This window comes from Erithacus rubecula (assembly GCF_903797595.1).
Source record: "Erithacus rubecula genome assembly, chromosome: 11".
NCBI classification, from domain to species: Eukaryota; Metazoa; Chordata; class Aves; order Passeriformes; family Muscicapidae; genus Erithacus; species Erithacus rubecula.
In genome coordinates this window covers 5,427,111-5,452,782 of record NC_136663.1, presented here as the reverse complement: position 1 = coordinate 5,452,782, position 25,672 = coordinate 5,427,111, and the positions used below count along the sequence as shown (strand labels likewise).

The 25,672-nt window shown below is 38.1% G+C and overlaps 1 protein-coding gene across 7 annotated transcripts in view; it reads right to left on the bottom strand.

Annotated features, from left to right (window-relative positions):
- Positions 1-770: 770 nt before the first annotated feature.
- Positions 771-25,672, bottom strand: part of NAALADL2 (N-acetylated alpha-linked acidic dipeptidase like 2) — a 400,924-nt gene continuing 376,022 nt past the window's right edge. For 4 of the 7 annotated variants that reach the window (XM_079315508.1, XM_079315506.1, XM_079315507.1 and 1 more), the window contains 3 exons: positions 24,611-24,704; positions 17,000-17,198; positions 771-2,910 (listed from right to left, as the gene is read on the bottom strand). In XM_079315508.1, the coding sequence (XP_079171634.1) occupies positions 2,712-2,910; positions 17,000-17,198; positions 24,611-24,704 (492 nt within the window). In that variant the 3' untranslated portion in view covers positions 771-2,711. The remainder of the gene's footprint in view (positions 2,911-16,999; positions 17,199-24,610; positions 24,705-25,672) is intronic. The other 3 variants (XM_079315503.1, XM_079315504.1, XM_079315502.1) reach the window with 1 other exon arrangement.

Genomic DNA, 25,672 nt, shown 5'->3' with positions numbered 1-25,672 from the left:
CTTTAGCTGATGTTCCTCAGCTGGTTGGACAAAATCTCTATGTTAGAAGCACACTGGGTACTTAGGACCTTGCTATAAATTCCTTGAAGTCAATAGGTAGGATTTAAAAATCAATGGAAGGATATGGCTCAAAAGTGCTTTTTTTTTCCAAAGCTGTAACAGTACAAATATTATCACTGAACACTCACTTATATGTAAGATCTGAACACTGAAATAAAAGCCTACAAAAGATCTACAAGTGTGAGATGACATTGAAATCAATGCATTTAAGTCCCTAAATAGCTCATCTGATTCATCTCACCAACAAGAACATCTGATTTTCTCTAGAATAGACAGACATTTACAATAGCAGTGCTTTTCTAGTGGAGTACTTTGAAGTCTGATATTTTAGAAGTAGTTACAGAAGGACATTAGTGAGAAAATATGATACAATTTTTTTTTTTAATTACAGGGCTGAGAAATCATCCATGAGGGATATTGCTTCCCCCAGATTTCACTGATATTGCTGAGTACACTTTGGCTGCAATAGAGGTGGGTTTGGTTGAACATGCTAAAGATGAGGAAGAAATTATTAAATTCACCTGGTAGAGTTAACAAAGGTTTTAATCCCTCTTTTTGGTCTCCTGATGGCACCTGACCCTTTATCATTTAATACCATCAAAGGCTCCACAGTGAGGCAGCACTCTAAGGAAATTATGTCACTTAATGAACTGTTAGAAGAGAGGTCACTGTCACAATATACCAAATACAATTCACATAACGTGCAGTGCATCCCCAAATCCCTGAAATAAACACACAATTAAAAAATTGATATTCCAACCACTTAAACCTTACAATAATAAAAACTAGGGGGTGAGCCTACATCATAAACAATGTCACTCTCCAGAAGTCAAATTCTCTCTGCAGTAAACAGACCTGGTGCCAGTATTAGCAGAAGAATCATCATCAACTTTTGCTGATCAGATGCCAAGGAAAGCTAGAAGATAATGATGTCTGAGTCCATGCAGTCCCACTGACTGGGGTTGAACCAATTCCCACTGCAGAGGCTGCTGTACAACAGCTCAGCTCTGCCCCAGGTCAGGCCCAGGGGGCTTTTGCCCACTATTCAATCATAACTTGTGAAGAAATGCAGCAACAGCACAGCTGTGTGTACCCAGTCCTGGCCATTGCTGGAGAGACCCCTTTGGTAACAGAAACCCAGATCTGTAAACAGCTCATTTCTTGTTGTGAACTTGAAAAAGTTTTTCACCAAATTGTGCACTCAGAAATTCTCCTGAAGGCAATTTTTAAACATTAATACAGACACTTTTTCCATTTTTATTGTAACCTGAAATGTTCCTGTATAGTTTCCATGGCAAACTGGGTAACAATACATTTAACATTTCCATCAAATAAATTATATTCAAATTCTAAATATCTATATAAAATTAATTATTTAAGCTCTAAACCTAGAACCATTAGACTATCAAACCCAAATAGGGCTTAACAATTTCAACTGTTTATATTAAGACTTGCAGGTCTCAAATGTGTACAGCATCCCCTCAGAGGACACTGAACCTCCTGATCTTTTCACTCACAGACTACTTTGGCCAACAGGCAATGGTGTGATTAGCTCCTTCTACCAATGGAAAAACAGATTTGCATTTTAGCTCTGCATATGCTCCACCAGCTTGTGCCTCCACACTTGAATTCCTGCTTCTACAGCAGGGAAGGAATGTATGTTTTCCTTGTGCTTTTTTGACAACAATCCAGGTCCTACATGCCAGTCCTGATGGAATGGTCCAGCCTGGAATAGCTGGTGGTGTGGCCAAGAGTGATGGAATCCCAAAACTTTTCCCAGGACTGGAGGTCTTGCTTTTCTTTACATCTCTCTGGAAATTTAGAGACCTTGAAATGGGATGTTTTGGGAATGTTTGATGAAAATTTGTAAGGCCTCTAGCCTTATAAAGACTAAGCAGTTCTTTCATTTAACATAAACATTCAAAGCATTTTTGTGCAAGTGTAATTACCGATTCACACTTTCCAAATAATTTGAAATCATCACAAGAATTTCCTCTCTGAGAAACATTAGAGAAAACAACTCTTTATTTTCATACAGAAATGGAAGAATAAAAGTTTATCTGTATTCTCACAACTGAGGTATTTATTGTTCCACAGGAGTAAAGGTGTTGGACTGCACCCCTGAAGGTGTTCTGTGCATTTCCACTCTGGTGCTGGATACCCATGGAAACACCACATCCTTCAACTACTTACCCTGAACTGAGTAAGGAAGAGGATGAGCTTGCTGAAAACATTAGGAAACTTGAGTCAGATTTTTGTGACAGAGGAAATCTCCCCTGGGTGCCCATCTGGGGTGCCTCAGGACCAGGGCTTCAGCACACCACAGTTCGTGCTTGGTACTTGGAATGGTTGAGCTCTTAGCCATAAAAACGTATTTTACCTACAAAAATACAGCAGATGTCCTTCCAAAAAGCATCTCTGAAGTGTTATTCCCTGTCTTTAGGTTTCATACATTCAGGAATAGACATTTGAGATATATTGTGAACAGTGCAAAATACTGTTGTACATTTTTTAAACCACGTGTTGCAGTACCTTTAGGCGCCAGCTGAAGGGAAGGCTGAGAATGGTTTGATCCTCAGAGCAATTCTGGTCCAAGCTGAACTTTTGTTTTGAAAGTTGTAAACAAATGTCTTAGAATGCAGAGAATCCTCTCATTTCTTTCCAGCTAAGGTAGTCTCAAACACATCAAGCCCTGCTTTGAAATAAACCTGAGCTGAATTGATGCTGTTGAGCACCTTTGACAAGGCTGCTTGAAAGGTCTCATTTGACTGATGTAGTTTGCAGTGCTCCAGTGCCTCCAGCAGCACTGAGAACTGGCTGCTCCTGTCATCCAGTCTGTAAAGGATATTTCTGAAAGAGAACAATGGAGAGAATGGTAAAATTTTTAGTCAAAAATAATCCACCAGATGCCATCAAGAAACCCTGCAAGTATCAGCCACAGGTTACAGATGATAAATATAATGCACAGTAAAGCTGACCCATGGCAGATTGAGAGACAAATGCATATTTACTATGCCTCTATAAACTGAATCTATTCACTGAACTGCGTGTACTTACACTGGAGCAGTTACTAATCCATCAAAGAAGGATCACATTCTCTTTGACCATTCAAGATTTTACTCAAAAGCATGAGCCTAGACCTATCACACCCTTCATGAAGGATTTTGTGTCTCAGATGAATTCCATTTATTCCCCTCTAAAAAGAGTTTGGTTATTGCTGTGAATCCTCAGCACAGGTTTTGTTTTTGCTTTTCCTATCTACTCATGTTATTTATTTCACACTTCAGATGTGAAATTCCAGCTGCATTGAAGCCAATGTTAAAACTCTCCTTGCCTTCAGCAGAGACTTTATTTCATCAATAATCCTTTGTGGTTTCAGAACAAGAGTAACCCATTTTTAATGTCTTATACTAGAGGAAAGAAACAGCACACACAGCTAAATCCTTGTGAAACAAAATCTGTGTTTTCCAGTAATATCTGCAAAAAGTTTTAATGGTTTGTAGAAAAACAGATACAAGAGTATTGCATGATCCCTTGGAAAAGTTATCTGTATGAGGTGTGGAAGGCTCAGAATTCAAAGCCAGTCAGTGATTTTAATGGGACTCTTTGAAGCAGGCTATACATGTTATCCAAAAACAGGTGTAATCATTACACTAATTAGAAGAGCACATAAATATCATAAATCTCCACCCAGGAACTCCTTTGACTGCAAACAGAAGCAAATGAAATTTGAAATAGGAAAGCTTCAGTGATTTATCCCTGGATACAGGACAGGGGAGAAGCTGTTCCATGGGAACCAACAAGAAACAGGACAACTCACACTTGGTGAGTAACCTAATGGCACAATAGAACAGGCCAAATGGCAACTCCAAATCAGTGCTAAAACTGACAAGTTTATTTACAGAAGACAGATGAAGACAAAAATGCATCTTACCATTCTGTGAATCACCTAACTGCAACTCTGCCTAATAAATAATAGCCAAAAAAATGACACCACAGAACACCCACAATCTTTTGCCATGTTTTTCAGCTTTAAAAAATGTTTTGAATGAGAGGCCATTTTTAAAAAAAGATATTAAATAACTCCTGTACTCTTATGGCAATTTTTCAGTCCATGTTTTTACCCCCCAATATTGGGTATTACATCCAAACCCAGCAGTGTGCAGAAGGAATGATGAGTTTTTTGTCTTCTGACAGCAACACATCCAGACAGTTGCAGGGGTCTGCAATGCAATGAACTGGAGATCTAAACAGAGCAGGGACAGGGTATGAATGCAGCACTGCAGCAGACACAGTTTAAACAATTTAAACAGTTTAAACACCACTGACATTGACCATTTAGACAGAAACAGGTACTCAAAGGTGGCTCAACTTATCTCATGGACTGTCCCAGAGCAGTCCCTGTGACACAGTAAATGAAAACTGTGTATGTTGAGAACCAGATAAATTCTTGGTTGGTTGGTTTTTAAGGATGGGCTGTGCTATGGGAAATACTGCATTTTTCAAAGCAAGGATTGATTTTGCTCCCTCAGTTCAGGGATTTCTGCTGAGATCAGTGCAAGCAGAACCAGGCTTTTGAAGAACTCTCCTCTATAGCTCCTGTAGTTCACAGGGAGAAGGAAGCCTGCTCACAGCCCCTCAAACACCTCCAACAGCCAGGACAGTGCTACAGATAATCACATTTCTACCCTCAGGAGAGATCTGGCTGCTGGTGGCTGGGAGAGTTTGACTGAGCTGGAATTCTACTCCAAATGCCCTGATCTGTGTTAGGATCCCTCTAATCCTTTAGGTCAACTTATAAAAATATCACAGGACAGTAACCATCAGCAGAGCAACACTGACTGACTGCCAGAAAGGACTCTAAAGACAGGATGGTCTGAACATTGCAACATCTGGGGACTGCTGAGAGCATGTTTGTGGTGAATAGGAACAGACCTCGTGTCCCATCATCAAATGTGCTCTAAGCAAGGCACACAAGCTTAAAAAGATGGTTTACCCTGACTCGTAAGGGAGTTAATACAGTTTACATTTGCTGCTATGATTTTGGAATCACTGGTGATTCCACAGTAAATACACAGGCATGTGATCCAAGTAAAAACAAGTATTGCTAGTCCAGCCCACCTGAATGCAGGGGAAATTAGTGTCTGATGAGACCTTAGTTTGATGAATGAGACAAGCAGTCTACTGTCATAATTTAAAAATAATCTCTTAACTTCTGAAATGCCTTCAGAATTGCTGATTACATAGTATGACAGAACCTCATTCATATTTTTATGTATGCAAACAATAATAAGTAACATAATACAGCACCTGTTTTTTTTTTCAAATTTTCTGCTAGGAGTTCTCACTGGGATCTTGTATTTTTCAATTACTTTTCTTTGCTTGGCAAGCCATGCCAGCCCTTTGTCACATAAAATGATTTCTCTCTTTATGCATGTTCATGAGAGCCAATTTATACAAGTTCACTTCTCATCCCTGTTGAAGCTTCATCAAATGAAAAAAATGGTCAGTCCAGTTTATTACTTCCAAGCCTTTACAAGTCAGAAAAGTGTTTTCATTAAAGATTACACAGGGACTGAAAAATCAACCCCAGCCATTGCATTGACACAAAGTATCACCATGTGCCCACGACATGCAGAATGATAGCAAGAGACTTTAATTTACACTGTGAAATTCAATTACTTAAACATTCCTTAACACAAATTGGTTTTGTAGCCTACACCTCTAAAACAATTCCAGCCTCTGGCCTAATTGCTTAAGTATCTACCTTCATCTTTAACTATTTTATCTTATAAATGTAATTCACACAGTCAGCCTGACCCCCACAAAACAAAAAGACACTCCTAAACAGGAAACTGCAATACATTATTGATGGCACTGATGAAATTACAACACACATCACTCATCCTAATGGGCTTGTTCCTATGACACATCCCAGTGACCTGAGAAGTGCAACACTGAGGTAGGAAACCCAATTAATAACTTCAGGCAGTACCACTGAAAGAGATAAAAGGGCTACAAACAAAACAAACAGCCTTAGCAAAGTAAAGAAACTATAAACAGAGCATCTTCTAGAACTTTTACAAATCCTTGGCAGGCCCAGGAGCACAAATACTCCTGACCAAAATAATGCCATTAAATGCTGTTCTACATAACCACAAAGCTGCTGTCACAGCCATCAGACCAGATGGAATTTGACAACTTCTTGAATGTCAGATCACACTAGAAATATATTGACTTTAACACAACTTCAATATTAGAGCAACTGGACAGTACAAGATGAAACAAGCCAACCACAGTATTCTGGTCACGAAAAATTATTTTTTAGCTTACAAGAAAATTTTGTCTGAAGGTAATGTGCAACACAAGATGAATTATTCAGGCACTTACAAACAGACTCCTACCTAACAGCCCACAGGTTTCAGATTTTGAGAAGTAATTATTAAATCATTAGGACATGATGGTAAGTCTACTGTCCCACATGAAATGAGTGCTGGTTTTCTCTGCAGAATCACAAATTGTTTAGAGATAAATGCTGTGGGCAGCCTCTGTCTATTCCAGTTATAACACAATGTGCTATGACTTCAGCATCCTCACAAACTCAATTTTGTAATTCCCTGAATTGTTTGTTCTTGTGCTCTCCAAGGGAAAAAAAAAAACCCAAACAAACCAAAAAACAAAAACAAAACAAAAAAAAACCCCAAAAAAACCAAAAAGCACACCAGAACATGGATTCTCTGCATTTCCCTTTCTCCTGACACTGTTCAATTTTGAATGCACTTTTCTTACACTGAGGAGTCTGTTTTCATTCATGTTTGGAAAACATAAAATATTATTACTTTGGTAAATAAATGAATGCACTCTAATAAAAATATTTACATGTTGGGAATTCCAGTTCTATACAATGGTTATTCATTGTAGGACATACAATTATCAAAAAATCTTCTTCTCAGAAAACAGCACAAGGGGATTTATACTGGTTTATTTACATAAGTTTGCACCTCAGAAAATTTTGCAGTGAACATGCAGAAAGTTTCCTTTCTTCCTCTGGGATCCTTATCCTTTGATCTCCAGTAGTTCTTCTCCTTCCCTCTCTTCTTATTTTTTAAACCTCTTTGACACCCATGCACAGTTTTGTTATCTTACCTATTTTATTTCACAGCAGCATTGTGGCAGATGGTTTATAATTATAAAATTATAGCTGCTGGCCATGTAAGATAAGCTTTTACCAGGGGGAAATATATGCCCTGGTGAAGTGTCATTACATGTCATTAGAACTGATCCAGAGGAACACTTTTTAAATTGTTTTTTTTTCTATAATGTTTATTCCCTGCTGCTCTGGAAGTTGCCAGCTCTGGGGCCATGGAACAACCCACACATGGCCAGGGAAAATGGGGATGTGGCACCCAACCACTCAGGACAGCTCATCTGTAAATGCCACCACTCCTCCACTGCCCCAAACCCCCACAAACCCAGCAACGCCATTTTTAGGGATCATCTGTTTGTAATATGTTGTTCCTAACTTTTGTTTCCTACACATCCTTTTTTTTTTTAAGAGCCTTCCCTTGGTCCTCTGGTTTACAGGCTGCAAATGGTTCTACCAATATATATTCCAGACAGTGACATATTTAAAATCATGTGCACTCAGAGGTGAGTGTCTGCCTGAAAGGGATGTATTTGCATGTTATCAGCAGCTGATAAGCTGCAGGTAATCGAGATATCAAACCCAAATAAAGTCTAACCACCTGAAAGGCATTTCAAAGGCATCCTTATGTGACAGTGGTGAAGCAGATAAAATCTGTCCCTGCTAGGTACAAATTTATCTTGCATAAAAGACAGGCATCAGGACACCTCTAATTGAGTCAATTATGGCAAATGGAGGCTGTGGTAAGTGTGCATGAACAGAATCCTGTTGGGACATGGGAACACGAGGTGATTATTCCAGGTTTGAGAACATTTCTGAGGGGTCAGGTTTAAGTAGGGCTTCTTTAAAAAATTAATCCTGATTTTGCAAGCTCTAGGAAGTGTCTCCAAGCTTGGCTTGAATGCCAGCCAAATAAAGGGAAAAAGAGAAGCCAAACTGGAAGAGTAGTGGGTTACAAGATAAATTCTTTTATTTCCCTACATTTCTCTTTGATTACATTGAAACACACAAATATCTCACTGAAGGATCACTAAAGCCTAACCTAACCTAACTCTAGCCTAAAGTTTCAACTTGATGCACCTTGACAACTTTAAATCTTTGTGAGGGCTTTGAGTGCATCAATACCAGATTCCAAAGCATTCAGAATTCTAAAGAGAAAGCAAAAAGTCTGCTAAAGAATTTAGGGCAAGAAAGGTTGTCTGAGGACTTTTTTATGACCAAAACTCAACATTCACAGAAAACATTCATTTCTGTTCAGAAACATGTAAGAAAACTATTCTTTTGATATTTACATATTTTCTGCCAATGGAAAAGATTGACATAACGTAAAGGTAACAATGCTAAGCTTGATTTTCTGATAATAGGAGAGTGTTCTCAGGTGGCTGAGAAAAAAATGAGATACTGAATCTATGACAACCTGTAGCCAAACTTTTTCACTTTTGTTAAATAAACAGTAAATTCATCACTTCCTAATTTTTGTGACTTTTGATAGCAAACAGTGTCTAGTATAATGTATGATAACCATGAACAAATGGAAGCTGGCAACTTGAGGCAAGTAGCAAATCATTAGAGGACTGATGTTCTGGAACAGCCTCAAATAAGAATAATGGAGCTAAGAAGCCTGACTAGCTTAAAGAGAGTTTGAATAAAATCAGGCTGCAATAAATATCAACATTACCATGCACTCACATTTTTTCTCCTAGTGAAAATTTGCTGTGTTCAGGAGCTGATTTCTTTCTTGTTTTGGAGTAAACCAGATCAGCAGGTAAGGAGAATCCAATCTACAGCTTCAACAGTACAGAATGACTTCACAGAAGGGAAATAAAAATAACCCCAAATATAATGCATTTGATCTTCAGAAGTTGCAAGTCACTGTTTATCATCACTAAAGAGCAGTCCTCTAATTAGGCATTATTTTTATTGGGTTTTACAGAAATTAATTCAGCAACTTTATGTAGAAATTCCTGAAGAAGCCACTGTGAGAGTCTTTGCCACAGAGCTTCCAAACCCTGTCTGCAGCTGATGATACCCCATGGAGATGTAAAAATTCCATGAAAATCCACCAGTACTTTTTTCTGTGGTTCCTCAGAACAAGAGTGATGATGCAATAAACAAAATTGATATAACTTATAATAATAACTTGATATAACTTATTATTTTAAAATGTTATTTGCTGGCAGCAACTGGTATGAAATATTCTTTGTTAAATTTCAAAAAAATAATAATTTCAAACAAATGTAAGCATGTTGTTCTTTGAATGATTTATGCTACACTTGCTTTTCAAATGAAAGAAACATATGCTTGTGTGAATAATTTGGAGGAAACTATCTGTCTTTTAAGGATGCCTCAGTCTGAAACACTCGAATTCAAAACAGATGTGCTACTATTTTGAAGAACTTGAGGGAAGTGAATCAATAAAAGTGTTTCCAAATGGCTCACAGCTGATGTTCTGATGGCTTCATTGGGGTTTTTATGTAGAAATCATGTAGAACATCCTCTTGCTAAGGAGGAATCCCATCCCTAAGCAAAGCAGCACACAGTTCCTAGTGCAGGAAACTGGCTTGACCTTGATGTGCAGTTCTGATCCTGACTGGGTTTGTCACTCTAAATAACTCTGTGCTGAGTGACACGGGCCCATTAGCACAGGTCATTATCACAGGAGTTAACGAGGGATAAAAGATTATGTCATAATACAAAACACATCTTTAAGAAATGCCTGAAGTTATATCATTATTACCTCCAGTGGCAGGTACACACACAAAATTAACACTTCTTTTAAGTCCCAGTTAAGGTAATTTTCCTGTTAATGACCTCATCAACACATTTCTAAGCTCTATTGCCTGGGTAATATGTTAGTGGGGGGGATATTGCATATTAACTATTTTCCCAATGAATTCCATTTATTTTTGCACTATATTCTTGGCTAATATTTCAACCATGCATGAGTGGCTCTTATCTGCCATGATCAAGAATGTGGATTCATATATTTCTTGGATCTAAAAAATGTTGCCAGTTCAACTGCCTATAATAAAAATAAAATAATGTATAAAATATTAAGTTTCTGCCATATTTAATAAATTATTCAGACGCTAAACTTTGTATAGCTTCCTGAGATCAGAGATGATTTTTTTTTTTCTGGAATTAAATATTCTTGCCCTATTTAGCACCATAACTGCAGACCAAGCAAGATCTGCCAGCAAGAGACAGGGAGTGGAGCTGCATCCTAACCACAAGACTTGCTGCAGTTGGCATGAGAGCTGTGCACTGAGTTAACAGAACAGCTGGGACAGTCAGCAGAACAACTGCTGTGAAATGGGCTAAGGACACATTCAAATAAATGGCATTTTACCAAAATAAGAATTTTTTTTTTTTTTTTTTTTTTTTTTTGCAAGGCCAAGACCATGGACATTCATGGGAAGCATGAGGAATATTATTTCCTGGACCAAAGTCTTGTCTTCAGGACAACTAACGCTGGGTTAAATTACAATATGGTAATATTTATTGGATCACAAACATAATGGGCCTGATGCATTGTACTGAGAGAACTCTGAAAGTATATAAATCAGCCTAATTTAAAAGATGGAAGAAAAGTCATGAGAAGTACATAGAGGAAAAGTAAATTAATATATGTAAAACCATGTTTCACTTCATATCAGGGAAGTGAGAAATCTGTTTTCAAGACATGACATAATCCCTGATTACAGAGGTTTTCTGCTTTTGCAGGTGTAATGAAAAGATTTTCATGTTTCATGTTTAAATAAGCTTTAAAGTCTGCCATAATTACAGCTCTGCAGATGGCTAATTCAGTAGTATTTATGCAGCAAATGCTCTTTAAATAGTAAAAATTTACAAGACAACAAATACAGTCATTAATTCGTGGCCATTTCATGTATCAGTGATTCCAAAGGAAAAAACATCTCAATTGCCACTTGGATGGATCAGGTGTTTTGAGTATGACTATCTCTCACTTTATTGCACCTCCTCAGTATTAAGAAAGGGCATAATTCAGCATCCTTATCAGTCATGAGAAAAATAATAACCATAGCAGGAATTTGTAAGAGCATTATCAGCCTAGAAAATGCTACTGGTGTGTACTAGGATAAATGTGCTGCTCCATACTTACATTTGCAAAAAACACACTGCTCAAACACTGTAGAGTTCAAAGGAATAAGGCAGAGGGAAATGGGAAGGCATTTTGGGTGTAAAAAATACATTTGATCAAATGCTTATCAGAGAGAAGGGAGCTGAACAACAACTGCAGTACTGAGAAACACCAAAGAAGGATTAGACAGAGAAACAAGTAATGCCACTGTTCATAACTCCACTTATAAGCTGTGAAAAAAAGCACAGAAGAAAAGGAGCTGCAAATTTTGAAAGATGCAAAATACGAGGGTCAAAAGTCAGGAAATCATTGCTGTGTTGGAAGACAAAAATGCATTTATTCTGACCGAATGGCAAAAGCTGAGGTACACTATTCTACAACCAGTACACAATTCTTTCCTTCTCCCCCAACATAATTCTAGCATTGTATTTACAAATTGCACATGGCAGATAATAAGAGACAGAACATTATCTACTGCTGCCAGTGAAACATGAATTATTTCAGTATTTCCCACACTAAGGATCATCGACACCGTATCAAATCACACCCTGCTCCACATAATGCAAAGCAGAACAATAAAAATGCTCCATGCATTTGGTTCAGGTTGGTCAAAAAACATCTCAAATATTGCTACAAAGGAGACAGGAATGTTTTCTACTTGAAGTCATAAACGAAGAATTCAAAATGAAAAAACAAATATCCAGAGTTTAAACAATGAGACAGAACTACTGCCTTAAGTAGAAACTCTGGGCTAGGATTTTGTTTTATTTTGCAGGTGACATTGCACTCCATGTTTACCCACGTTACTGTTTAAGATTAGCAGGATATTTGCATCTTTAATGCTTGTCCTCTTTAAATCCAATGAGCAGCTTGTTTACACATGGAGATATAATAAGGCCTTTAATTTTCCTACTAAACATATCTCTAGAAACTAGACTCTTAGGACATGTGTATTTTGAAACTTGAGAATCTGCTCCTGTTTACCAGCAAAGCAGAAATAAATCCTGTCGAAATACACGTCAGGAATGTACATAACAAATCTCAATCTGAAAGGAAAATATTTGTTTTGAGGAACAAGACACACTTGAGTGGCACGAGTTTAGCAGCAATACAAGTTGCCTTTTTTGAATGGTAATAAAACCACCTTTTGATTGTTCTTTCATTTCATTGTGTCAAATTCAGGGTGCACAATCCATCTCTGCTTACTGCCAGTATTTTGTTCAGTGCATTAAAATGTACCCATTTGTTGTAATTCTTTAGCCCAATGAAGTGTTAATGTCACACTTGGGTATCTGTGATGAAAAGAAGCAAAAGGAAGAAGTTTAACTCGTACAAATGTGCAATAAAAACTGCTGGAGGTCTTTGCTGAAGACACAGATTGCTTTCAAAATCCTTTCTTTTCACCTACTTATTACTCAATTCACTCAATTACATCTATTAGTCAAAGCACAATCACCCTTGTAACAATTCCATAAATAGTGGTGGCAGATGCAAACAGCCTTAATGGACAGGATAAACTTGGCATGCTAAGATAAAACTTTTAAAAGCAAGATTTTACACAGTTTGACTTTGATTTTTTTATAAAACTGTCAAAAGAACTTTCAGTCAGGACATAACTGATCCTTAGGCAGGGGTTCATTAAGAATAGAACACACCTAAGTGGAGGAGAAATGAGCCTTTGTATGTCTCTTTTTGGCTTTAATTTTATGCACTGAAGACTGTGATTTGAATAACTCTTTTAGCTTTGAAAATTTTGGGGGAGCATCCCAGGGGATTCTAGGAAATCCTGCATCCATCCAGTACCAGCAGCACCCATCATTATCTGAAAATGAGACCTGGACCTGAAGAAATGTGACACTTTTCCTGAGAATGGAGATCTCCCTGCACTGACTGTGCCATGCCTGATATTCCATGAACTTTGCTTTATTATCTTTTTTTTTTTTTCCAATATTACTGTGCATTGAAGAGCTCTGCCTTTCCACACAGGGAGAGGCTCCCTGTGAGTACCTGAGGAGTGCACACACAGAGCTGACAGACACATCAGGCTGACAGGTTGTCAGAAGCTCTGGGGATCAGCAAATACAAAAAGTACAACAAAATATACAAGGAACAGGGAGAACCCTCTTACTGAGCCTAGGCAAACACAAGATTTGAGCTCAGTATTTATCAACACCTGGAAGATCTATGCTCTCTTGCTATCCCAGTGTTTTGGTTGGTATTTCTATAGAGGGAAAAGCATGACATGATCTGTATTTATGGAATCTTCTTATGGCTCTGGTGAGGCTGACCATCTCATGGAGAGGTCAATATGCTTGATATTTTCCCTCCTATACAGTGCCTAAAGTAAAAAAGTCTCTGTTCTTACATTAACCTTGTAGATACCACTGCTGTGTAATCTATGAGTATTACCTTTAGTAGCACAATATGATAATCAGAAAATACACAGAAATGTTCCACACAAATATATATTGCAAGAGTGGAGAGCAAGAAATGGCTAAAGGTAAGAAAAAACTGGATTACTACTGATTTTTCCATTAAAATAATGACAAATTATAAATCCAAGTAATTATCAGTATTATGATTATTCTATGAGAAAAATAGAGAGATAAATGAAAAATACCAATAGCAATCCTATTTTATTCCTAGACATTTATTCTGGAAATAGAAAATCTATCCAGGTTTACCACTGGGAATCAAAGAAATATTTCAGATACAAGAAAACTCAGCAATTTTCCCCTAACCCCAAATCAAGTCCCAGGGTAACTTTTGCAAAGCAGGATATTCCTCAACCTATTATTTTTCATTCTGCCTAAATTTCTGGATAAGACTAAAACACCCTGATTAAAGCTGTACTTGTGTATTTCCAGCTCAGTTGGAAATAGAGATCACGGGGAACCTGTGCTGTTGTCAGATTTGCAGTTCAATGTCAGGAAGTTCAGGTAAGAGGGATGAGCATCAAAACCACAGCATTTATTGTATTGAACACCCTGCCAATGTCAATCATGATTACCTAAATTTAGTCAAATATCCTAAACCAATTATTTAAAAAATAGTAATTTGAATTCTGCTACTAAGCTTGGTTATATTACTTCTTATTACAGATGCATAATGTATCAATTATTGCTCTATGACATTGACTGGAATGAAGCATTTATTTCTTTTAAGTTCCTATATAGAGTAAGAGACTATAGCTATGGGAATATGTGTGCAACTATGGAAAAAAAATATAAAAGATGTATCAGCTTCCCTGTAGCAGAGAAGCACAGGAAGGTTGCAACACTCCTGCAATAAAGAAAAAACCCACCTTTCTTTTTAATTCAAGTTCCAGGACAGAAAACATAGCACAGATCCAGAGAGCTGTGAATTAGGACAAACACAAGGCTAAAAATGATGCCTAAAACTTCAGCAAATTTGTCAAGTGCTTTGATTGAGGTTGAGAATATGAGTCCAAATGGGTATACAGGAAGCAATCATTTTTTTATGAAGAATACGTCCTTTACTGTGCACACAAATTCTTCCTTCAGAAGGCTGTAAATTACAGTATTTATGGAATCTTAATGATCTAAACACAGTTGGAGCCTGAAGGTCAAGGCTGCAAACTGCATCCTAAATTTCTGTTTACAGATGAAGCACAGTATTTATTGCTGTACTGCTTGTGCTGCTATAGTTAAAGGGCTGCCAGCATTTCCATTATAAACCACTATTTCAGGGGTTTATAACTTGCCTATCAATCTTCTGACTGGGATGAAACATGGCATACAAGGTCCTGGCTGTGAGACTGATTTTTTTTGTTTGTTTTCTTTACCAAATGACAAAAAGAATAAGCTTAAAGTTTTACAAGCAAAAAAAAAAGAAGGGTATCAATTTTTTCAAGTATTTCTAGTGTTCTCAGGACACAATTATAGCTTCAGAATGCAAAACACATTCACATATCTTCATCAACTAACAGAAGGACTTTTGAAAAAATAATCTAAACAAGATTTATAGTTAGATGCTTTTTATTTTTGAATGAAGCAAACATATTTCAGATTTTAAATGGCAGCAAAGGACATCAGCAATCTGAGTGTCCTTGATTCTATCTGTGTAGATTCACCATTAAAGGCAACAATTACACACCTTGGCACCATACAAGGGTTGTATTCTTTTTAAATGAACACCTAAATGATGATACACAAGGTGTCCTTTACTGTTGTATATTCCAGATGATGTCAGGTAAAATTATTCAGAGTAAAGTCAAAGCCAATGTTTTCTCCTAGACATTGAAATCTTGTACTGTTAAATCTTGCATCGAATTTAATTAAATTGGAGGGCAACAAGTACAACATTTTCACTTCCATGGTGTCTATCTTGCCAGTGTGAAAGTACTTTTGCTCTGTACTGTGGAGAGCAGGTGAAAAATTTGTTACATTATGTTTGCATATCTAGTAATTACATATTGGTAAATAACAAAATTAATAATGCAAGCACTGCAAGAATTGAAATATTAGAAATCCTCAAAAACCCTCCCCTTATAATCTTAACTTTTGATATAATTTATTTTTACAAATAAAGAACTGGGCCAGATTCAACAATGTTGAATGTTTCTGCTGCAATGCAACACACACATATTACATTAATATTAAACAGTTTTATGGCTCCTTTGCAACACCACACCAGTTCACCCATGACAGACAGCACTGCTAAACCTGGAATATTAGACTTTATCTAATCCCATTTTGGCTTATTTCTTTATCTTATAAATCCAGTCACAGCAGAAAGGAAGTAAATTAACCCCTCCCCAAATGGAATTATTCTATTTGCTTTATTACAGCTGTAGGGCTTTTATTCACTGACACTTTTGAATTCCCCATAACTACCTTGCTTTTTTCCCCTTTGCTTTTGTAAAAAATTACTGCATTTGTTTTATGCCATTGCTAATAACAATCCCTCCTGTGGCTGGAGCTTTCTGTTTTCCTGCCCCACCTTTACCATGTGTCTGTTTGATGTCCAATTTACACATTCACTTGTGTGAGACATTGGATAATTTTTTCCATCAAGTAAAATCTAAGAACAGTTTTGCTACTTTAGTTGGTTCTGGTGAAAGACAGAGACCTGCAGACTTCTTTCTTAGAGAGTAAAAGATGGGATGACTACGACATCTTAAAACCAACCTGGGTAGTGCAGCTGAATACATATCAGAGAGTAATTCCAAGCAGAGACAAGATGTTATGAACATTGACTGACTCAGGCCTGCTCATTAACTCAAATGTGCTGCCTTTAACTCCCTGAAATGCATCCAAGAACGCTGCTATATAATTAAATATGTTAAATAATGCTATGGAGTATCTTGTACAATTCTGAATCTTCAATGAACTGTACAAAGTTTTAAATAAAATATAGGTGGAGCTTATCAAGCAGCATTAGGCTTCAAAATATTTCCTTCTGAAAGCTTCCTGTACCATCTGACACAGGTTTCTGCCACGCTGCCATCACACTGCACGTCTCGTTAGCAGCAATGTCATGACAGAAATGCTACAGTGCTGCATTCCAATGACCCCTTGCATTGTAATGAATTAATGTGTTCTGCAGAAAGGATGTGATAAGAAAAAAAAAAAAAAGTTTTAACTTTGTGTTCTCATCGAGGTTTCTTTTTAAATACAGTTCTGCAAACCAAGCAGCAGTGGATACCACTTTAGGAACACAGTGTGCCATACCTGTAAAGTCCTGGAGGAGCCTGCGGAAGCAGGAAGCTTTTCTCCAAGCCTTGCAGCACATCATTGAGCATCCTGACCCTGAGAGGAGCTCTCTCCCGGGGGTCGTTGGCCGGGCGCATCTCGTCCGACTGCAGCAGCTCCGCCGTGTCCCTGAGCCCCGAGGCCACTGCCAGCAGCTGGGGGACAGCTGCCTCATCACCTGCCAGCAGGGACAGAGAGACAGGCACCAGTGATTCACACACCACTTATTACCCCAGCTTCAAAGCCAAAATTAATAGCCCAATTAAAACCTGAGCCACTTTTCCCCCTGCGAGCAGCACGGAACGGGTCAAGGGAAGCCGTAGATCATTCCCTGTAACCTCTGGTCTGCTTCTCAAAGATCAATTTGGGCTCTGATGCTTTAAGAGCTAATAAGCTCTGAGGAATGATTTTTGGGGTGCAGCTTGAAATCTAACATTGGAAAAACAGGCATGCAGGAAGCAATGGTTATAAATCAAGAACTATGTTTCCTTCTGAGACTGAATTTATTCAATGCCATTTGATGCTGTTGCTCTTGAGTCTGAAAGCCTGTGCTTGGATTCCATAATCACTGCTCTATAGAATATTATAATATGCAGAGTTTAATTGAATTTGACTCAACATTTTAGAATCTTAGCAGTTAACAGCAATTGTAGAGGGTATGTGAAATTGCTCCTCTTAATCACTTAAGTCATATGCCAATGAGCCAACTTTAATTGATATCCTAATGCATATTCTAATCCAGTCAATATTTTCAAAACTTTTTAAACTTAAGTGTTAACTCTTAGCAATCCCACTCAGACAGAAAAAGAACAAAAAAGCCTGCAGCACGTAGGAGCACACCACGATTTCAGTATTTCCCTGTTCACAGTCCAGAAAGAGAAATGTGAATTGGAGCACTGTGAATGTGCAGCCTCCTCCCACCTGCAGTGCAGGTGAAGAGTGGCCTCCTTTCCCAGTGTGTGCATGGACTGCCTTCATCTTCACAAGCACATGCAGAGAGAAAGCAGAGCCTGAACCTGACAGAAAGTCAAAAGCAGTATCAGTCAGCACAAACATTTCCAGGATGCAGAAATTATCTTTAAGGTCAAGACTGACTTCACCTATTGACAATAAACCCAACTATCCTTAGATCTTTCAAATAATGCCTTAATCAACATAAACCATGCAGCTCTAGCAGCTCTACCTGAATCTGCAAACCTCAGAGAGTTCTTCACCTTAGTGCCTGAGATAATTAAGCCAAGAAAGTGCTTCAGGACTCAAGTTCAAGGGATTTTCAACTTCCTTGTCTAAGATACACATGGAAAATCACAAATAGTAATTGGGGAACACTGACATGTTTTAACTTCAGCTGGCAAGTAAGTACAATGCAGCTGCTCAGTCACACCCACTGGCTTTCCTGATGGAATGGGGAAAGAATCAAAAAATTAAAACCAATGGGTTGAAATTAGAACAGTTTAATAATTGATATATAATGATGATGATCTTAATAACAATAATATTAATATAGCATCAAAAAGGGAGAAAACCAAGAGAGAGACATAAACCCAAGACAGACAAGTGATGAAAAATTTTATTGGCTTGACCATGTTCAGCCTGGCCCCAGCAGCAATCAGCCTCTTTGGCCACCTCAGTTTAAACTGAGCATGATGTTCCCTGGTGTGAATATCCCTTTGGTCAGCTCAGATCAGCTGTCCTGGCCATGCTCCCTCCCAGCTTCCTCTAACTCCTCTCTGGCAAAACATGGGAACCTGGAAAGTCCTCAGGGTAAGCAGAACCAAGGAACAACTGAAATATCAGTGAGTTACCAACCTTCATCTCATCCTAAATCTAAAACACAGTACTAGCTACCAGGAAGAAAACTAACTCTATTCTAGTTAAATTAGGACAAACACCAATCCATTTCTCCAATTATTCATGGTTGGAGTCTGAAAGGTGAGCACATAATAGGAATGGAAAAGCAAACAAGTATAACTAAGAAATCCAAGGAAATGCCTTAATATAATATATTCTCTCTCTCATATGGAGAAAGGTATTTGCTATTGGATACATTCCAGCAAAGGAAAAGGAGTTCATAGATCCCACATACTCCTGCCCAGCTGACTAGCACATTCCAATCTAGCAAAACATGAAACAACCCAGAATACATGGAGAGACAAGATGCTGGTGTGAGGGAAACTGTCAGATTTCCTGAAATATCAAGATGAATTTCAACAATGAAAAGAAGCTCCCTGTGGGAACAGGAGTGAGAGAAGATGGTTTATGTCTGCCCTGGTTTGGGACAAAGCTCCTTTGCTAATGACACTTGATCAATCCACCTTTCCCTAAGCAGAATGGATGACAGGAGTGTTGGTATCTTGATATAAATGGTTGGTATCTCTCTGAGTCTGCAGTAATTTAAATTCTGATCAAGTCAGGTTGATGCCTCAGAAAAATATTCTTCAAGCATATAAGCTTTCCACATATAAGATATTTGCAAAATATCATTATCCTTAATTTTCAAATCTCTGGCAAACATCCCATGCAGCTGAAGAACTTCCCATTCCCATTTATATAATGCAGCCACCACGCACAACTTTCCCTGAGACTTGTGTCCATATGAAAATGCTCAAATTCACCCTGTTAGAAAGAACCCTCTGGTTTCAGCAAAGCACTTTGTATTCCAAGTAACATAAAACTTTTGTAGTTTTTATTCTGAATCTTATACAAACAATTGCAAATGTCAGCTTTGCCTTTTCAACAGGGAAGGTGGGATAAAGGGAAAATTCATCCTTCTGTATTTGGAAATGAAGCCAACCAGACTATCCTTTTTAACATAAAATCCTATAAATGCTCTCACTTGTTCTCCACAGTCCCTAAACCAATTCAGTTTTATTCTCTAAACCAGAACTTGTTAGAAAATACACACCCAGACCATTTTTTAATGTTTCAGTACAAAACCTGCAAGTATGGGCAGTGTTACCTCAGCCAACTAGGGACAGAACATCTAGGCATCACAACACACTGAACTGCACACCAAGGGAAACTGATTTATGCTTTCCTCAGGCTGAAAAGGTGGGAAAGGAAGGGCAAATGATTCTTCAAAAAAATCCTCCATTAACTAATGATGTCTCAAGGACCTTGTGATGCTTTTACAGAGGAAAATCAAGCACAAGTGTTACCTCGTTTAAGAGAAAACAATGCCACATTATTATATTTTGTATTTTTCCTTTTGTCTCCAGTGTGAATCATGATGAATCATCTAAGCTAGTTGTTTAGTTGCTATAAAAATAAAATTGCAAACATAGAACAGTGACTCAAGAGCATGTGCACTCTTGACCAGGGAATTACACTGTTGAATTTCATTGCATTTGCTAAATGTAACTGGATCCTATTCAGAAACACGTTACACCAAATAGATATTTTTACAGACACTGAATACAATAGGTTTCCCTGTGTAACTGATTGCTCTTATGAAAAGCACAGCTAGAGATTTAACATTTTTAAACTGTGTTTGTGCCCTCTGTTATGAAAATTCTTGCCTACAAGTATTTATAGGAAAGGGTGCACAGACAAATCAGCATTTTAGGGCATGATGCCTGCTTACCATATATGTGAACATGTGTTTGCATGTAAGAGAGAAGGGAAATTGCTTCAGGTTTTGATTAGATTGCAAATTCTGAATCAGCTATGATGTGCTGCTGCATTCACCAGGAGAATTTTTCATGCTCTGCAAAATAGGATAAGCAGACCTGGCAGTAGAAAATCTGAATGGGAAAGCTTTGTAGGAAGTACCCTAAAGGGGCAGAAACACAAATCCACAGACATCCTTAGTGCAAAGAATGTGTTGCCATCAGCTTCAGTTTTGCTACCATGACTGCTGTAGCCCAAATAAACTAATCTGGTGGTGCTCCAAGTCTTTTTTCAAAGAAGTTATGTTAAAGAGGAATGTTGTGACATTTTACTATGTGCATGTCAATACAGGAGCCTGGAGAAATGCAGGCTCCAAAGAGACTTTATATTGTGCTCTTTCAATACTGAAAGAGGGCTTTATAAAAAAATTTGGGACAAACTTTTGAAATAGGACAAAGGGTAAGGGTTTTAAACCAAAAGACTAGATTTAGACTAGGTGTAAGGAAGAGGTTTTTTACAGTGAGGATGGCAGAACACTGGGTTGGCCATGGAGGTGGTGGATACCCCACCCTGGAAACATTCAGTGCCAGGCTGGATGAAGCTCTGAGCATCTTGATCTACTGGAAGATTTCCCTGCTCACTGCACTGGACTAGATGACCTTTAGAAGGTCCAACCCAACTGTTCCATGATTCTGTGAAGTTTTCAATGACTTTGCACAGACCTGCTGAAACTTATGTCCTACTAACACATGATGCTCATCCTTGCCCTTCAGAACTAAATGTTTGTCCATGGAAAATGTGGTTTTCCATGGCTATTCTTTCATAAAGGCTGAAGAAAGGTACTAATACATAATAACCTTGAATGGATACTGAAGATAAGATGCCAGTGTCTCATGACAAAAGAGATATTTCTGTCTTATATACAGATTTGTTGCATTTTTCACCTCTGTTGCAGTCAAGAACAAAAGGTGGGAACAGTAAAGAGGGAAATTTTCTGAACATTATAGACAGGAGGAGAGAATAACTCTGAAAAGCACCCAAAATGATCAGGGAAATACAGTCAAGCAAGGAAAATGATGCCAAGCTGAAGAACAGCAGATAGCTGTAGGCAATGAGCATGCAGCCATCAAGTGAATGAGAGAGATATGTTTCTCTATTGATTTTTCTCAGGACAGAGAATCTAGCCTGATGTTTTAAAATATATGGGTAAAGACAGGGCTGTGGAAAGTCAGGCAGACTTCCCTGGGAACGACTTACTGTAAACCAGATCATTTGAAATTTCTGCTACTGCTGCCTACTATTATCACCCCAAGTACTTCAGCTGCTGTAACATCTGTAAAACATCCATTCTGGGGAGAAGAAAGGGCCTAACTGATAGGAATTCACACACAGCTGACACTGCATCAGCCAAAGAGCTTTAAATCACAGCTCTTACACTTCTGGAAAACCAGAAAGTCTCATCCCTCCTTAATTTGTCTTCATAAGCCTCCCCCTCTCAGCCAGTGCCTACCAGAGATGCCACAATTTGCTCCAGCAGCCTGTGCTGACAGCCACAAGTGGGGATCTCACCTCTCCTGCCTGGTGTGCACAGCCACAATTCAGAGCAGGGGCACAGACACCAATCCTGAAAGGTTTGCATGAGCCCAAGGGACTGGCAACAATAAATGACATCAGCTTCAACAGCACCCAAATGAGGGACACCACCAGCCTGGCTGACTTTATTTTTGTAAGCTGGGTGGCTGAACTTGTTATTGTTGGGACAGTCAGGTGCAAAGGTACAGAAATGCTTTTAATCCTAAAGATAATCTCCACCATAAACCCCTGAAACTTGTTGTAACATACTCTACATTTTAACCACAGGCTACAAGGAGCACACTGCTAAGAGCTTCCAGTAGAAAATAAAAATATGTTGTGGATAAAAATATTATTATACATACAAAACACTTCTATACAAATTATTGTACACTTTTACTTGCATATACATAGAAAATACTTCTACAGGAGTGTTTAAAAGCGCTGTTTGTATCACTCACACACCAGATTTGACATCTTGTCTGTGCCCTAACTCAAAAGATAAATTGGATTTTCATAGGATACAAGGCCTAGCAAGATATTCATGTATTTGATTCAAGTTAAAACGGGTCCTGATTTTAAATGTATGGAAGGCACAAATCCCACACAACTGCAAGAGGTAACTAATGAGAACATTCTAAGCAGTCACTTATTTATGAATTTGTCTAAAACATCACATCTGTGAATAGACAGGCAACAGCCCTGGGGGCCTGGATTTCAGTCTTGGAACCCCCATCACACCATCAGCAGAGGGAGAAAAAGGAAATTCTCCAGCCCCAACCCCTCCTTCCAGGGAAACCCAAAAGCAGTGGTTTGTTCCCAGAAGTTCTGGTGTGCAAGGGGAGAGAACAAGTCACTCACAGCCTCTTCCCATCCCTCTGAGGAACAGGCCATGAGCCATGTGAATGTGTTGGGGATGACATAACTTACCATCCACACCATCCTGAAGGTAAGAAATGGTCTGTGAAATGCTGAGTAAAATCCCATGGAATTTAGCAGAGCTAATTGTACAGACACCACCACATCATAGAGTTAAATCCTTTAGAAATGTAAATAAATGCTGTATGAACAAGTATCAAGGTATACACAACCTTTTGTGAGTACATCCAGGAGACTGCAAAACAGTGACTCGTATATTTACACAAAATGTAACTTCAAGCACGTGAGAAAGTCCAACAGGCAATAAAATCTGTGTTCAAGGAATTGGTTGAACCAGATCCCAGAGGCACAAAATTAAGCCTAGTGAACAAATATTTTACATGTCATGCAGATTTACATTCACCTTTTCTACAATTACAGTTTGCATTGAGTTGGAGAAGGAAACAGCTTACTAAGACATTCCAACCTTGAACTGGAAAGTTTGGACAACATAAAATCTTTTGAAGAATGAATAAACCCATGAGCCACATAGAATAAGTACAACTTCTCAGTTAAGGAACTGAAAAAGTACCATTATCTTAATGTTTTCCAAAATGAAAATAAACTGTTCTTTTATACAAGTCAGAGACAGACAAGACATGAAAGCCCTGAGAAAAATCATTAAACATTACTCCAATTCAACATCTGGGAGAAAATTTATCCTGCTGGCCCTACAACCTAGGAAATATTTTATTTCCAATGAAGTGGTAGAGATAAATGATCTAACTGAAGTCAGAGAAAAAAAAAGTCAGTTTAAATCAACTTTTCCTGTTACTCAAAATAAATAAAAAGGAAGAACAATAAAAGATATCTCATGTTCTACAGGAATACCAACTGAGCCACACTTTTCATGTGATGATCATCCCTGCTGTGTTTAGGCTGAACTAAACCAATGTTTATGTGGCAATACAGAGCTAAAATTACTTGTCTTTTTAGATGCTCAGTGATTCCAGACCAATACTTGCCTACTGACTCCTACGTCTTCACGATGATGGATGGCAAAGATTAAAGCAAAGGTATCGTACTTCTATGAGAATGTGCTACAGAAAAGTGGTGCTTTACAGTGGAGGGAGTGAATGAAATGCAGGGGTAGCACCTCAAGATTGCAAAAAGTCTTTACATTTGAGATATGATCTCACAATCTGCTAAAGGATAGGTGAGGTTTGGGTGTGATTTTATACCATTTACTTCTCTATTTAACAGATCAAGGGTTTCATAAACTTATAAACAGAAATATTTTTCAAAGGTATTAGGAGACTACAGGCAACTTGTATTGCTTCATTGACAAAGTAGCATCAGAAGAAATCTAAGAACTTTATGGTTTTCTTTAGCAACAAAACCTGCATTTTATTCAGCATTGTATAATGACCTTATTTAACTTGTGAAATCACTGGCTATTATTCAAGTGTTGAAAATATGTATCAGGGATTAGATTATGCTTTTCCCCCTCCTGTATTAATGAAGAAGAATATTCTTCTAATGAAAAATTACCTTTCAGACTGTTTTGAACTTCTAAGGCGACGTCGAGGGCGTTGAATGGCAAAACTGGAGCAGTGGCAATTTGCAAAGTCACTTGTCCTGTTAGCTGAAAAACACAAAAAGACCCAAAACCCAGACAAATTATTTCCAGCAGATTTAATAGCCAGAATAGGCAGCACTTTTTTTGGGATAGCATGTTTTAATTACATTGGATTTTCAGGGAAATGTGATTAAAAACCCATAAGAAAATATTTATGAAAAGGAATATGACCAGAGCCCTTGCCTTTCTATACAACATTGCAAAATGCTCAGAGAATACAATTTATGACCACACTCAAGAATTCTGTGCAGTGTGTCTTCTCTGGACCCAGGATCCTGCAGGATTGTCTCAAAAACCATTTTGCTTTGTTTTCAAATAAAATATCTCAATACTCTAAACATGGGAATGAAGTTCACAGTTTTACTTAGTTCTCTGGTCTTAGCTATTGGATTTTGAGAGTTTTCACAACTAAAATTAAGAATCAGAGACATTAATGATCAGAAGATCAAGCCTAGGGCTAAATGCAAGCTGACCTGAAAACCCACTGTCTTTTGTAGTGTTACGTGGCAGCCTGATGCACACAGATGTACAATCTCCAGACTGGATAGAACATTGTTTTCTCTCAGTAACTCAGGGAAAGAAATTCCCCAAAGTGAACCCTCGGTCCACTCCAGACTAGACGTCAGCACCTGTCACAAAAACTCAATGGCATGAATGCTTCTTTTTACAATTCTCAGATAAGGCAGGGGCTGAGTGGCCTGAGAGCTTTTTTCTGCTTACAGAAGGTCAGTTCTCCAGCTTGAGGCTTAGACATGCTAGAGGGGATGTGTATAGAAATACATCTTTCTGCTGAACTACACCTAGCTGTGATTAAACAGAGGATTTCAGTCTCCAGGCTGCCAAGTCCATCACTGTTCATAGGAGCTATAAAAACACACTGACAAAAACATGCAAGAAACTTTCATTCATCTTCTTCATATCTTGATATTGCAAAAAGGGAAAAAATACCTGTAAGGCTGTGCTCTAAAATGGAA